This window comes from Malurus melanocephalus, unplaced genomic scaffold, assembly GCF_030028575.1.
Source record: "Malurus melanocephalus ecotype Western Australia unplaced genomic scaffold, MMel_1.1 scaffold_318, whole genome shotgun sequence".
NCBI classification, from domain to species: Eukaryota; Metazoa; Chordata; class Aves; order Passeriformes; family Maluridae; genus Malurus; species Malurus melanocephalus.
In genome coordinates this window covers 615,203-628,566 of record NW_026623550.1, presented here as the reverse complement: position 1 = coordinate 628,566, position 13,364 = coordinate 615,203, and the positions used below count along the sequence as shown (strand labels likewise).

General features: G+C 67.6%; 2 protein-coding genes across 2 annotated transcripts; one reads left to right on the top strand and one right to left on the bottom strand.

Annotated features, from left to right (window-relative positions):
• Nucleotides 1-2,111: 2,111 nt before the first annotated feature.
• On the bottom strand, nucleotides 2,112-4,966 carry ATP5F1D (ATP synthase F1 subunit delta). Its single transcript, XM_057377545.1, has 5 exons — nucleotides 4,796-4,966; nucleotides 3,929-4,082; nucleotides 3,511-3,599; nucleotides 2,937-3,065; nucleotides 2,112-2,234 (listed from the first exon to the last, which is right to left on the bottom strand). The coding sequence occupies exons 1-4, from the start codon at nucleotides 4,928-4,930 to the stop codon at nucleotides 2,943-2,945; spliced, it is 501 nt and encodes a 166-aa protein (XP_057233528.1). The 5' UTR covers nucleotides 4,931-4,966; the 3' UTR covers nucleotides 2,112-2,234; nucleotides 2,937-2,942.
• A 34-nt stretch (nucleotides 4,967-5,000) lies between these two features.
• Nucleotides 5,001-13,357, top strand: CBARP (CACN subunit beta associated regulatory protein). The gene is made up of 10 exons (XM_057377530.1): nucleotides 5,001-5,672; nucleotides 7,765-7,836; nucleotides 8,399-8,544; nucleotides 8,645-8,706; nucleotides 9,011-9,176; nucleotides 9,250-9,424; nucleotides 9,603-9,755; nucleotides 10,070-10,277; nucleotides 10,390-10,573; nucleotides 10,866-13,357. The coding sequence occupies exons 2-10, from the start codon at nucleotides 7,789-7,791 to the stop codon at nucleotides 12,049-12,051; spliced, it is 2,328 nt and encodes a 775-aa protein (XP_057233513.1). The 5' UTR covers nucleotides 5,001-5,672; nucleotides 7,765-7,788; the 3' UTR covers nucleotides 12,052-13,357.
• The last annotated feature ends 7 nt before the right edge of the window (nucleotides 13,358-13,364 follow it).

The window sequence follows — 13,364 nt, the reverse complement described above, 5'->3', positions numbered from 1 at the left end:
GGCAGGTGCCAGCACTTCAGGCACAGCCAAGTGCCACTCTAGTGTCACAGCTCCTCAGTCCAGGCTGGTTTGGAGCGGGAGAAGAGGGAGATTCACCTGCTGAATCACATCACGACCCACAYAGCAGGGTTGCCCCCCACCTCCCTGCCTGCCCCGCAGCTGGGCTCATCCCTGCAGCACCTGCACRGCGAGGCGGGAGCAGGGAAGGGCTTTGCCTCCGGAGCAGCCGCAGCCACACATCTCCTGCACCGAGTCAGACCATTTTCRTGGCATCCAGCGGGACGTGACTGATGGTGGCTCCGGCGTGGGCAGCRGGAGCCGGGGGAGGAGGAGAACACGGCTCTGCAGAGCCAGATAACGAGCAGGGAGGGAAAGGGCCAAGAGGCAGAGGTGAGGGGCTCAGAGCAGAGGCCGCAGCAGTGGGAGCAGCCTGGGCTAGAGCGTGGAGGAGCACAGGGAACACACCCACGCAGGCCATGCAGCCCCAAAAACACAGCTCAGAGTGAGCAGGGTGACAACACCACCAGCCAGGCACACACAGCCCCTGCCCAGCGCTGCTCCTGTCCTGGCTCAGGACAAAGCCCTGTCCTTGCATCCACCAGGCCTCATCCCCAGGGTCTCTGCACACAGAAGTTGCCCTCCCTGCTCCCCCAAAACGCAGCCTACAAGTCCCAGAAGGCGTCAGGCCACRAAGCACCCGGCCAAGGGCACCCTGTGAGGGGGGCAGGACCGGATCCCTCGGCCCCCCCGGCTCTCCCGGCGCTGGCGGGCRGCAGTGGGAAGAGCTGGTGAGAGGACGCTGACGGAGACACTTTTTTCCCATCCTAAAAATAGCAGCTGGCCGTTTCCCCAGCTTCCCGGCCTCGCCAACGCTCTTCCATTAGATGAAAAACCCAAGGCAGCCACCTTCCGTCAGCGCGGCTGCGTGTGCCGGGGGAGGCTCGCACAGCTGAAATAGCAGCCGGGGACAGAGAGGGGCAGCGGGAGAGAGAAGGGAGCCGGCCGGCCCCAGTGATTCCCAAGATGTTTTAATTAGCACAGCTCTGACTGTGAAGCTTTGCTCACGCTCGGTGCAATGTCTGACCTTTAAGGGAAAAAAAAAAAAATGAGGGAATGAGAGGGGAAGGGGAAAAGGCACTGGAGCAGCTCAGGAGCTGGAAGTCGGCTGAGCTTCAAATAGGCTCCGCGTCAGGCACTCGGAGGCTTTTAATAAGCCACAGAGTGAGAAATTTAACACCACAGGCTCTATTTTTGATCACTTGTGAAGGGGGGGGGGAGAGAAAGACAGAGTGAGCGAGAGGAGGGGGAGGAGGTGGCGGTGAGAAGAGGAGGCAGCCAAGATTACATCCTGGGTGGCAGCACCGAAAATAGCTGTGCCCTGCTCCGAGAGGGGAGCAGCGCGGGGCCCGCGGGAGGCCGGAGCGGYGAGCACTGACCTCACAGGCAGCCAATGTGCCTTCCCGGGCTGGAACACTGYGGGGAAAAGGGGATTAGAGCCACGCAGAGGGAGGGACGGAAGCTCTGCACAGCAGTGGAAACCCGAAATCCCTCTGGGAAGGCGTGGGAGGGTGGCACGGAGCGAGGGGCCCGGCAGCAGCTGGTGCAGCAGGACACATCCCGGATGCCTGGCACGGGCAGAGCCGTCCCCTTGCCTGAACCCGCCCCTTCCCAGTGATGCCATGGCCCAGAGAACCCTTCCTGCTTCCCCAAGGAACCCCTGGCAGCCTCCTGCAACAGGGCTGCACCCAGAGAGCCCCGGGATCAGCAGAGCAGCTCCAGCCATCCTCAGCACAAAGGAAGCAGGAAAGATTCCCACCACGCCCAGCATTGCTGCCCTCACCCCTCTGGGATCAGGGGAAGTGGCACTGGCAGCAGCAGGGGATGGGGCAGAGTCCAGCAGCTGCTGTCCAGCTGTGAGAAGCACCGTGCCAGGACAGCCAGGCTGACATGGATTCCTGCAGCGCTGGAGGCTGAGGCAGAGCCACTTCTGGGGGTGAATCTTCCCAGGGAATTCCCAGCCAAACCCMAGGGCAGTGCTGTGAMCCCCTCCCTGGGTGAATCCGCCTCGGGGCTGCAATTGCTGCCTGTGAAGAAGGAGATGTGCCACGAGAGGGGGTCACATTTCCTTTTAATTGCTCAGAACCATTTCTCCACCTCCATTTGTCCCATTCCATCTGTACAGCCGGGGAGCAGAACAGGGACAGGCTGGGAGCTCTGCATCCACAGTGGGATTCCTGCAAAACACAAAATGGGGTTGGGTTAGCACGGGGTGGGTTTGGCTGGGCTGTGGACCCCAATCCCMGGGCTTGGTCCCAGTCCAGCTGCTCAACTCTGTGAGTAAACACAAGCTCTCAGGGACCAAAATCACCTGGGGCAGAGATCAGCAGAGAGCAGGAGTTGGTGCCCTCCTGTGCTCCAGGCTGAGCCCGTTGGAGGCTGTCTGTGACTCAGCCCTGCACAGCACACACTGCTGCAGTTCCCGACTGCCAGCACGTGGGAAGGGATGAGGCACAGTCTGAACAGGGCAGAGCAAAAAGAGGCCACAAGGTAAGAGCACAGCCTCACCTCCCCTGAGTGAAGCTGTTTGTCTTTAATGGGAGCACGTGAGACAGAGGCCATATACTGCCCTGTGGGGCCCTGMAACCCTGCTCCACCCCTGAGTTGTCCCCAGGCATGGCCACTCCCAGTGGGGCACCAGTGAGGCCCCAGCAGTGACTGCAGCTCCCAGTGTGCCCCAGCATCAGGGTGAACCCCAGTGTCACAACTGGGCTGGACCCTGAAGACTGGGCTGGACCCCCATGAGCTCCCACAGAGCTGAGGCCTGACCCCTGGCAAGGGACACCTGTGGTGTCACTGCTCCCCAAAAGCCAAGCTGACCCCCTCACCCAGCCTGGCAGGCCCACAGGACTCATCTGGGTGCTCAGCCAGACCCTCACCTGGATTTACTCCAGAGCCTTGACCAGGGCTTCGTTAGCTTCTACTTTAATCTGAGCTTCTGCTTTAGCAGCTTCATCAGACGCTGCTGCCACCTCTGACACRGCTTTCTCCAGGTTGGATTTTGCAGTCTGGACACAAAGGCACAAGGAGTTTGTCACTGGGGGACACTGCAGGAGAGGGGAATGTCCTTCCTTCCCTCCATCCCTCCCCTGCAGCCACCGGTCCTTCATGTGGATGCCAAGGACCCACTGATTTGGGAGCCCCACAGAGCTACAGACACAGCTGTGCTGGCCCCAGACACCTTATCAACAGGGAAAAGCTGTTCTGGAGGTAGGGACAAGGTCAGTGTATGTCCAATGGGTGGGAAATAGCATGAAGAAGGTTTATGACTCCACAGCTCCCTCTCTCCACAGAATTCACCACGGAGGAGCCCTASGCCTTTGCTCCCAAAAAGACACTGGGGGTGCAGACACAACCCTGGGTTTTGGGTACAGGAAGATCCCAAGAGAAGCACCCAGAGCAGAGAAAGGGGGAAATCCTTTCCAGGGCTAGCTACAGTCTCTGGGTACTCACAGCCAGGTCCAGCATGTCCATGGGCACTGCCTCTTCTGCCAGCACCTGCACCGTGGAGTCGGGGTGGACAGTGACAGAGCCGCTGCTCACTGCAAGGCACAACATGGGGTGGGTCAGCCCTGGAATCCCTGCCATCCTCTCCCTCCCTCAGCCCCCTCCTGTCACATCCCAAACATTCACAGACTTGGCTCCTATCCCAGGGGAAGCTGGAGGAGGAAATTCTCCCAGAGTGCCTGAGCAGAACCAAGATTTGACCCCAGCCCACGGCTCCCAGAGCAGCTCCCAGCAGGCTGGGAAAGCAGAAATCCCTGGAAGTGCACCAGGCCACACCTGGACGGGCAGAGCCTCCCTTGTGAAAGCACCAAGAACACCACCCCCACGCACACCTGTCCTCCCCAGCTCCTCCTGCCTCGCTCACCGAAGTATTTTGTGGCTGTCCCATCCTCGGCGTAGACTGTGACAACRCCTGGCCGGAGCACCTGGAGCGTGGGGACATGGGATGCCAGGATGCCAAAGGAGCCGGTCAGCGTGGGCACATCCACCTGCTTCACATTGGCAGCGTTGTAGAACACCTGGATGGAGAGGGCAAAGGGGCACAGTCACCAGGGATGGGAGGATGGAGAGGGTTAGAGCCCATCCCGAGGGAGCAGCGCAGCTCCCGGCTCCGGGCAGGTTCAGCACACCCAGGTGTGCCCGGGACAGGGTGGGAGCGGTGCCGGGCTCCGGAGGAGAAAAAACCTGGCAGAGGCAGCGGGGAAGCGTTCCCAGCTCCCGGGGGCACGGCGGGGAGGCGGCACATGGCGACACGGAGTCGGCACGGAGTCGGGAGTGGGCGAGAGGCGCCGGCACAGCCGGGAGCAGCCTGGGAAGAGCGTGGGGTGCCCTGAGCTGCCGTCCCCGCTGCGGCCCACGCTGCCGGGCTGTCCCTGTCCCTGTCCCCAGCGCCCTGCCCCGGGGACAGCCCTGAGCCCGGCGGGGGCGGACCGGCCGTGTCCCGCTCCGGGCCGGGCCTGGCGGGCACAGCGGGACTGGAGCGGCCCCGGGGGGACCGGGAGCGCTGCGAGCGCTCGGGGAAAGCGGGCAAGGCCCGAGGTCAGGGCCAAGGTCAGCTCGGTGACAGCTCCGGGACAGCTCGGTTGGACCCCGGGGAGCGCAGAGCCCCCGGGCACGGACAGCCCCGCGGGGGCGGCGGCACCGGCCGCGTTCCCACAGCCCCGGGCCCTCAGGGGGCACCGGGCGAGGCGGCGGCGGGGGCACCGGGAGCAGGGCCCGGGGCGGGCGTTACCTGTGTGGGTGAAGCGAAGGTGAAGGCCATGGCAGCGGGGCCGCCGGCGGGCTCGGCATAGCCGCGGGCGGGGGGCAGCGGCAGCGCGGGGCGGGCGAGGCGGAGGAGGCGGCGGGCGCAGAACATCGCGGCCATGGCGGCGGGGGCGGCGGCGCGGGGCAGGCCGGGACGGTACCGGACCACAGCTCCCGGCACACCCCGCGCGCCGCCCGGAGGAGGAAAATCGTCACGATGMGCCGCGGGGACTTATGGGAGTTGTAGTCTTTCTCCCGCTGCTGTGTGTCGTGGTGCTAGGCGGGGGGGTCCCCGCTCCGCCCCCGCACCGAGGGACCACCGCACCCCGAACCCCGGTCCGACCGTGCCCCGGCGGCTGGGAGSGCTCCGGGRCAGGGATGGAGACAGGGAACTGGGACAGGGGTGCAGGCAGGGCTGTGGGGCAGGCAGGGGAACAGGAATGGTACAGGTAGGGATGCAGGCAGGGATACAAGAAGGGCTGGTGCAGGCAGGGATGCAGGTAGGGGAAATGCTGCAGGCAGAACTGGTGCAGACAGGTGTGCGGGCAGGGGTGTAGGCAGGGCTGATGCAGGCAGGGATGCGAGCAGGAGCGCTGTCAGGGCTGGGGCTGACAGCGGTGTAGTCGGGAGCAGGCAGGGCTAATAGCAGGGMGAGRGGCRGGCAGGGCTCCAGGCAGGGCTGTGGGGCACGCAGAGGTGCAGGGGGGTACGGGCAGGGCTGGTGCAGGCAGGGGCTGGGGCAGCCCCTGTCCCCACGTGACGCCCGCGCCGCGCGGGGGCGGCTCCGGTTCATTCATAAATCCCGGGGCCGCCCCGCCGCACCGAGCGCAGCGGCGGCGATGGAGCCCCGGTCTCGGTTGTAGGTGAGTGTCTTGGCTCCGCCGCCTCGCGACAGCCCCTATCGCGATACAGGGAGCCGGTCCGGCCGAGGGGASACCATCACGCCCTGCCGCGCGTGGAGGTCCCGGGGGCTCCTGTCTCGCTGTCACCAGCCCTGTCGCCAGCTCTGTCACCAGCTCTGCCTGCATCCCTCATCCYTGCCCCACATCCCTGTCCCACATCCTTGCCCGCATCCCTCATCCCGCATCCCCGTCTCCATCCATGCCCCACATTCCTGCCCGCATCCTGCATCCCTGCCTGCATCCCGCATCCTCGCCTCCATCCCCGCCCCACATCCCTGACTGCATCACCGGGCTGGGGCGCGGGCGGCCAGTCCCAGGGGGCACAGAGGGTCCCCCCCAGGCCAGCCCCGGCCCAGCCGGACCCCGTGGGTCGCACACACGCGTGGAGCGCAGCCCCGGCCCGCCCCCCCGCGCCCCCTCCCACGTGCGGGGGCGCGGCACCACCGGGGTCCCCCGACCCCGAGCCCCCGCCCTGGGGCACTGGCGGCGACCCCGGGTCCCGCCCCGTGTCCCCCCCCCAGAGGGGACAGCCCGGGGACCGGCCCCCTCCTCCAGACAATGGCCGTCCTGTTCCTGCCGGGTCGCCATGGAGACGGGATTCCTCCATGATGGGGAACAGGAGGGACATTCTTCCCGCTCCCCTCGGCCCCCTGCGCCCCCCGCCTCGGGCCTGAGGGGGTGCCCCGCAGGGATCCCGCCCATCCCGCGTGGAGCCGCAGCCCTCGCTCGGAATCCCCCAGTGCCAGGACGGGGGTCCCCCCATGTGGTTGGAAGCGGGACCCCCCCCCCCCTTTACCCCATCTCGGGGGTCTCGGGATGGGTCCCCTCACCTCGGAGATGCCCGGTGTGGGCAGGGGGTTCTCTGCCTCGGGAGGCCCCCAACACCCCGATATCTCTGCGAGGGGTTCGCAGCCCGACCTGTGACAGGGCTGCCCCTCACTGCCAGCTGCGACACCGCCACCCCTGCGCTGTCCCCACGAGTGACAGTCCCCACCCCTTCACGGGCTCCATTCACATTTTTCACTGACCTAATTTTGAGAGGCTTCCAAGTGCCCACCCCTGCCCGCTCCGGGGGTCCCCGACACGGCATCGCCCACCCGGCTCAGGCTCAGCCCCTTCAGCAGGCTGGGGACACGCGGAGGGGACACACGGAGGGGACACACGGAGGGGACACGCAGAGGGGACACGCGAACCAGCAGCGGGAGCTGGAGCTCGGCAGCCCCCGGGAAGGGCCGGACACGCGGGAGGGTGACGATGTCCCCAGCGGGTCCCCTAGGGCAGCAGGGCCGATGTCGCGGAGGGGTGTGGGACCCCTGCCCCCCGCGGTTCACGATCCTGAGGATCTCGGCCCGGCCCCCCCGGCCCCTCGGTGTCCCCCCCGCGCGGACAGCCCGGTGACGGAGCCGCTCTCGGGATGACTCACGAGCGTCACCCGTCGTGCTCCGGCGACACCCACGCCACGATYTGTGGGGCGGCCACCTGCCCCCCTGGCCCTGCCGGGTGCCCCCAGCGTGGCTCCCCCCGAGCTTCCGCGGCCAGGGGGTCCCCCAACAGCGGGGCTGGGGCTGCGTTTGGCCCCCGGGGACGGCAGCGCGGTGTCACCCCGGAGCCGGGCCAGGGACTTGTTCCCCCGGGTCAGCTCTGGCCATCAGCACCGGCCACCGTTTGCGGGCTGCGGCCCCAGCCGGACGCGGGGAGCTGGGCAGCTCTCCGGGGGCCGGGCGCGGGGGGCGGCTGTGCCCGGCGGGGGTGAGGGGCTCCCCGGGGAGGGGCAGCGGTGCTGCCCCCTCCTCCCCATCCGTCCATCCATCCCTCCCTGCTTTCCTCCTGACCACACCCTCCATCCCTTCATCCTTCCCCTGAGCACACCCTCCCTTCATCCTTCCATCCCGGTCCCTCCCTCCATCTCTCCATCCCGGTCCCTCCCTCCCGGTCCCTCCCGGCAGCTCCGCACCGCGGTGCCGGGCAGGGGCCGGGCAGGAGCMGCCGCCGCCGCCCCCGGCCCGGCCCCGCCGTCCCGGCCGGTGCCTCCCTCTGTCTCCCCCCGCCCCAGGACACGCTCGGGCCGGGACAGACCATGAGCGATGACCCAACACCCTGGGACAACGCGACCGAGAGCGCCACGGTGAGTCCTGCCTGTCCCTGCCTGTCTCTGCCGCCCCTCCCCACGCCGCCAGCCTCGGGGTCCCGCGGGAGGGGAATGCGCGTTGGGAGCTGTGGGGCTCTCGTGGCTGCCGTGTTGCTGGCGTCTTCGCCCGGGTGGGGACGGCAGCAGCTCCGCTGTCACCCCCGGCTCTGCCGGTCCTGGGGGTGGGTGACAGCTCTCTGCGCCCTGTGCACCGCTGGGATGCTCTGGGGGCCTGGGGGCTGMTGCCGGATCAGCCCCTCTCCCCCGGGCAGGGGGAGCGAGCACCGATCCCCGCGGCGGGGTAGGTTTGGGGGGCTGTCCCCATCCCCGTTCTCATCCCCATTCCCATCCCCGTTCCCACTCCCGCTCGGCGCGGGGGCTCAGCGCGGCTCAGCTCCCCCGGCTGCCGTTGCCTTGGTGCAGGCAGGGCCCGGGGGCGGCAGCGGGGGGCGCGGCGGCTCTGGGGAGCAGCGCTGGCGTCAGCGCGGCGGGGGCAGCTTTAGGGTGGGCAGGGGTCCCCCAGCGCGGCCCCGCGGCTCAGCCCCCCGGCTCCGGGCAGGCGGTGCCCGGCGAGGTGTCCCCCCAGGATGGGTACGTGCTGCTCCTCGCCCTGCTCTCCATCTTCATCGGGGGCACGCTGGTCCTGCTCTCGGGCATCCTGATCATCTGCCGYCGCTGTTGCGAGGCCGACCGCCGGCACTCAAGGTGGGCACGGGGTGACGCTGCTGTCGCCGGCGTGTGTGGCACCGCCAGGGGAGGGTCGGGAGGGCTGGCCCGGGCACCTCTGACCCTGCTCCCCCCACAGAGCCAGCGATGACCCCGAGAAAACAAACACCACTTACCTGGATGACTCGCAGCCAGCGCAGGGTGAGTGCCCCGAGTGCCGCGCTGACCCCCCCAGCTGCATCCCCAGCTCCAGGGGATGGACAGAGGCAGCTCCTGGGCCCTCCCCTCCCRAGGTGCACCCCTTGACCCCTTGGCAGTGACCACCACACATCCCTCACACCCTCCATTGTCCATCCCTGGCTGTGGAATTGGACCAGCAGCTGGGAGCAGGGAATTCCAGGCTGGTTTTGGGGCCATGAGTGCAGCAAGTTTGCCAAGCCTCAGCTGGGGAATCTGGGGAGCACCCCGGTGTGGAGAGCCGGGTGCTGACCCCCTTTCTCCACAGATATCACTGGCAAAGCAGAGGACCCCGAGTGCCTGTCATCCTCCAGCTACCGGGATGCCGAGAGCGAGCGGTTCCTGTCCTCCAGCTCCTCCACCGCCCGGCGCGTCTCCTTCAACGAGGCCGCGCTCTTTGACCAGAGCAAGAAGACCCAGGAGAAAGGGAGGAGGTGAAGCTCTGGGCTGAGGGTGGGGGGCACAGGAGGGGTCCCCTCTGCCCGTCCTGAGCTGGCTGTCCTGCAGGTACACGCTGACAGAGGGGGACTTCCACCACCTGAAGAACGCCCGCCTGACCCACCTGCACCTCCCGCCGCCTGCCCTCAAGATTGTCACCATCCACGAGTGCGAGTCCAGCGAGAACAGCCTGGCCATGACCCCCCGCCTGCCCCCACCCAAGCCCGGCCTTGCCATCTTCCAGGTGAGCCCCCAGCACTCGAGGGACAGGTGGGAGCAGCAGCACCCCATGGAGGCACCGCTGGGCCCAGGGTGGGAGTTTCAGGGCATTGCTGGAAGTGGAGAAAGGAGGTCCTGGGGTGCAGGGGCCCCTCCTGGTCCCCACCCTCGTGYAGACCCCCTGAGCGTGCTCTGCCTTGCAGCCCCCCGCGGGTGCCCTGCCCCGGCCAGYGCTCCCCAGCCATGCCGTGGGCCCCAGCTCTGCCCTGCCCGGGGACACCTACAACTCCACCGTGGACACCAGCTTCACGGAGGCCAGCCCGTCCATCTCCTCCGACTCCGGGGAGGGCCCCTCGGTGAGTGCTGGGCGGGGGGCTGGGACTGGGCAGGGGAAGGGGCTCTCAGCTCGTGCAGCGCCAAGGGTCCCGTCCTGCTTTGATCCCATCCCTGCCCCCCTGCTCCGTGCCAGGGCTCCAGGGTAAGATGTGGGCATCCAGCTAGAAACAGGCTCTGCCCCCCCACCTCATCCCTGCCCCGGGGGACATTCGTGCATCTGCTGCAGCCCGGCTCTGTGGAGCGGACAAAGGAGCCGAGTGCGGTGCGGGGGGGTTGGGAGGGGTCATGCGTGGGGCCGAGCGGGCACTCACGGCCCCCACCCCCTCATCCCCAGTTCACAGCAGCACCCAGGAGCGGGAAGGCGGCTGGGGCGGGCAGTGCCAGCCCCGGGGAACCCCCTCCGACCCCTCCCCAGGGCACGGTCCTGCAGTTCTTCACCCGCCTGCGTCGCCACGCCAGCCTGGAYGGGGCCAGCCCCTACTTCAGGATCAAGAAGTGGAAGCTGGAGAGCACCCAGCGGGCGTCCAGCCTGGACACCAGAGGTGGGGGTCAGCAGGGGCCCTGCGGGGCCAAGCAGGGTGGGTGRACAGCTATGGGTGGGGGGCTGGTGGCGCTGGTTGGATTTACCCCCCAGCCCTTTCCTGAACCCCGCAGGGTCCCCCAAGCGCCGGCAGTTCCAGAGGCAGCGGGCGGCCAGYGAGAGCATGGACCAGGAGGACCGGGACCCCCATCAGACCGACATCATCCAGTACATCGCCCACACGGACGACGTGGCCTTCCACCCCGCGGGGGGCCCCTTCCTGCCCTCCCCCGCCAGCCCCCCACCCTCTCTCGGCAGGTATTTTTCAGTAGATAAGAGGGGACGGGGATGGGTGAGCTGGGAAGGCACTGAGGGACTCCGTGCTGCCCTGGGCATGGGAGACTCCCACCTTTGCGGCGCTGGTGGGGGCAGCCGGGTCCGGGGTGAGGGGTCTGGGGGAAGCTGGTGATGGGGAGGTTGGGCTGGGGCATGGGGACAGCATGGGGACAGCATGGGGGACCGGGTGGCACAGGGGCCTGCGGGGGCCGGGCTGGCACATCCCTGCGGGGTCTGTCCGCTCCCTGACGTGACACCGGGGTGGTGCCCGCAGGCTAGAGCCGGGCGAGGGGGGCGCGGGCAGCCCCGGCGAGTCCGGCGTCCCCGAGCAGCCCAGCGCCTACCACGACATCTGGAGCCTGCGCGCCTCGCTGGAGCTGTACGCGGCCTCCGAGCGCAGCAACGACCAGGACTCGGTGCGCAGCGACGGCGGGGACAGCGTCTCCTCCGCCAGCGGCGTGCCCCCCTGTCCCTCCCCTTCCCTGGACGACGCTGAAGGCCCCGAGGAGAAGTTCTGGGGTCGGCCCAAGCCGGAGGATTCGGAGCCCGGCACACGCAAGCTGCTGCAGATGGACAGTGGCTACGCTTCCATCGAGGCGCCCAGCCGGGGGGGCGAGGAGGGGCCCCCCAAGGACCAGACGGCCTCCGAGAAACGCATTTGCTTCACCAGCGCCGGGCGGAAAGGAACCATCTTCGAGAGCTTCGAGGGCCGGGAGCCGGAGGAGGAGGAGGAGGAGGAAGAGGAAGAAGAGGAGGGCGGGGGGAGCACGACCCTGGGAGCAGCGGGAGGGGGACACCTCCGTCCCCACAGCCCCCTGGCCTGGTCCCCGTACGGGCAGATGTTCCCGGGGCGGGAGGGGCTGCCCCGGCGGGACTACAGCATCGACGAGAAGACGGACGCGCTGTTCAACGCCTTCGTGCGCCACGACCCCCAGTTCGACGAGTCTCCGCTGCGGGGGAAGCACCGCTCCCGCACCCACCTGCGCAAGCAGTGGCAGCACACCAAGCAGTTCAGCGACCCCGGCGTGCGGTACCCGGCGCTGGAGCGGCACCGGACGCCCCTGCGCCGCGGCGACAGCGCCAATTACCCGCTGGACGCCCGGTTCCACAGCCCCCTGCCCCGCATCGTTAGCGCCGGCGACGAGGAGGCGGCCGAGGCGGCCGATGGGGTCCCTCCTCCCCCGGCGCTGCCTGACCCCGAGATCCAGGTGATCGTRGAGGAGCCCGGAGAGGCGGCCCCCGAGCCCAAGGCTGGCTCCGAGCCCCCTGAGGACGATGATTGCCCCGGCCCCGGGAGGTGCTTGGGGCTGGGCTCCGGCTCGGAGCTGATGGACAAGATCGCCGGCGGCCTGGAGGAGCGGCTCTATGGGCACCTGAGGAAAGCGGGAGAGAGAGAGACCCCCGAGTGCACGGTGGCCGTGGCGGCCAGTGATGCTCCCCCCGACCACAGCCCGGTCTAGGCCCAGCGTGAGGGGGAGAGACCCCGGCACAGGGTTCGGGGCTCCATCCCCTCCTACTGCCGGTGCGGGAAGAGTGTCCCGGCCCGGGAAGGCCAGGAGGGCATCTGGGGTCCCCTGGCCGTACCCCCACCGCGGGGGTCCCGGTAGCGTGGGGTGGCCGAGCCCCCCGGCTCCCGGGAACGATGGCCCGGGCTGGGGGAGCCCCGGGGGTCGGGGCGTGGAGGAGAAGCCGAGCTCTGGCCGGGGGTCAGCGCTGAGGGACTTTGCTGACCTCCCCCGCCCCTCTGAGCCCCCCGTGGCAGCTCCGCTCTCCCCTCTCTCCGCGGTTTCACAAGCAATAAGCCTCTCGTCCGGCCGGGAAGGGGCCGGAGCTGGGTGTCCCCGCCTCGGGGGATGCTGCGGTGCCGCTCTGGCAAGGGGGCAGTTTGGGGAGGGGGGAAGTCACCTCCTCAATCCCACAAACRCCCCCAAGATCTGCAGGGAGCCTGGGATCTAAACTGGAAGCAGGGGGTCTGGGCCAGGGGGATTCTTGAGGGCACCTCTTTGGGGGGCTCCATAGCGGCAGTTTAAGGGCTGGTGGGGCAGGAATGGCCCTGGGGACCCCAAAAATGCCCCCCGGAGGGGTGGGGGCCGCTCCCAGCGCTGTCCCCTTAGTCCAGAGTGAGAGCAGAGTTTGGGGGTCCCCAGCGAGTGCCCCCCAACACCCCAGTGGGGGCTTGAGGATATTTATTGATTTCTACAGAGGCGGCTGCTGCTCCGAGGTGGAAGGGGGTGGTGTTTGCTTTTTATTGGGTTTTTATTTGCGTTTCAAAGGACGGGTGAAAAAGAGAAAAAAAAAAAAAAAAAAGAAACTGCCTCAGCCCAGCCCCGGCTGTGGCACCTGGGACTCGGCAGCGGGGGGGGGACAGGCAGGGCCCCCCCAAACCCCCATTGCATGCGAGTAGAGGCCGGGTCGCCCCTTCCCTCTGCGCAGGCTCTGCCCAAAGCCCTCCCTCCATCACCTCCGCGTTTTTAAGTCTATAAACAAAGGAGAAAAACCAAAACCAACCAACTGTGACGTCTCTGAGCTCTTTTCTTACCTTCTGCCCCTCTCTGGGGATGGTGCCTGCTGCAGGAGTGGGGGGGGCTCTGGGCCTGGCATTGCCCCACAAAGTGTAGGGTTTGTGTTTAGGGGGGCTGTGCCCTTCCAAAAGGAAAAGGAGGAAGAGGGGCTGGTCATGGCCCCGACCCTACCTGCTGCAGGAGGAAGGACATGAAACCCACCTGCTGTTTTCACTTTATTTTTCTTTAAAAAAGAAAAAGGAAAAAAAAAA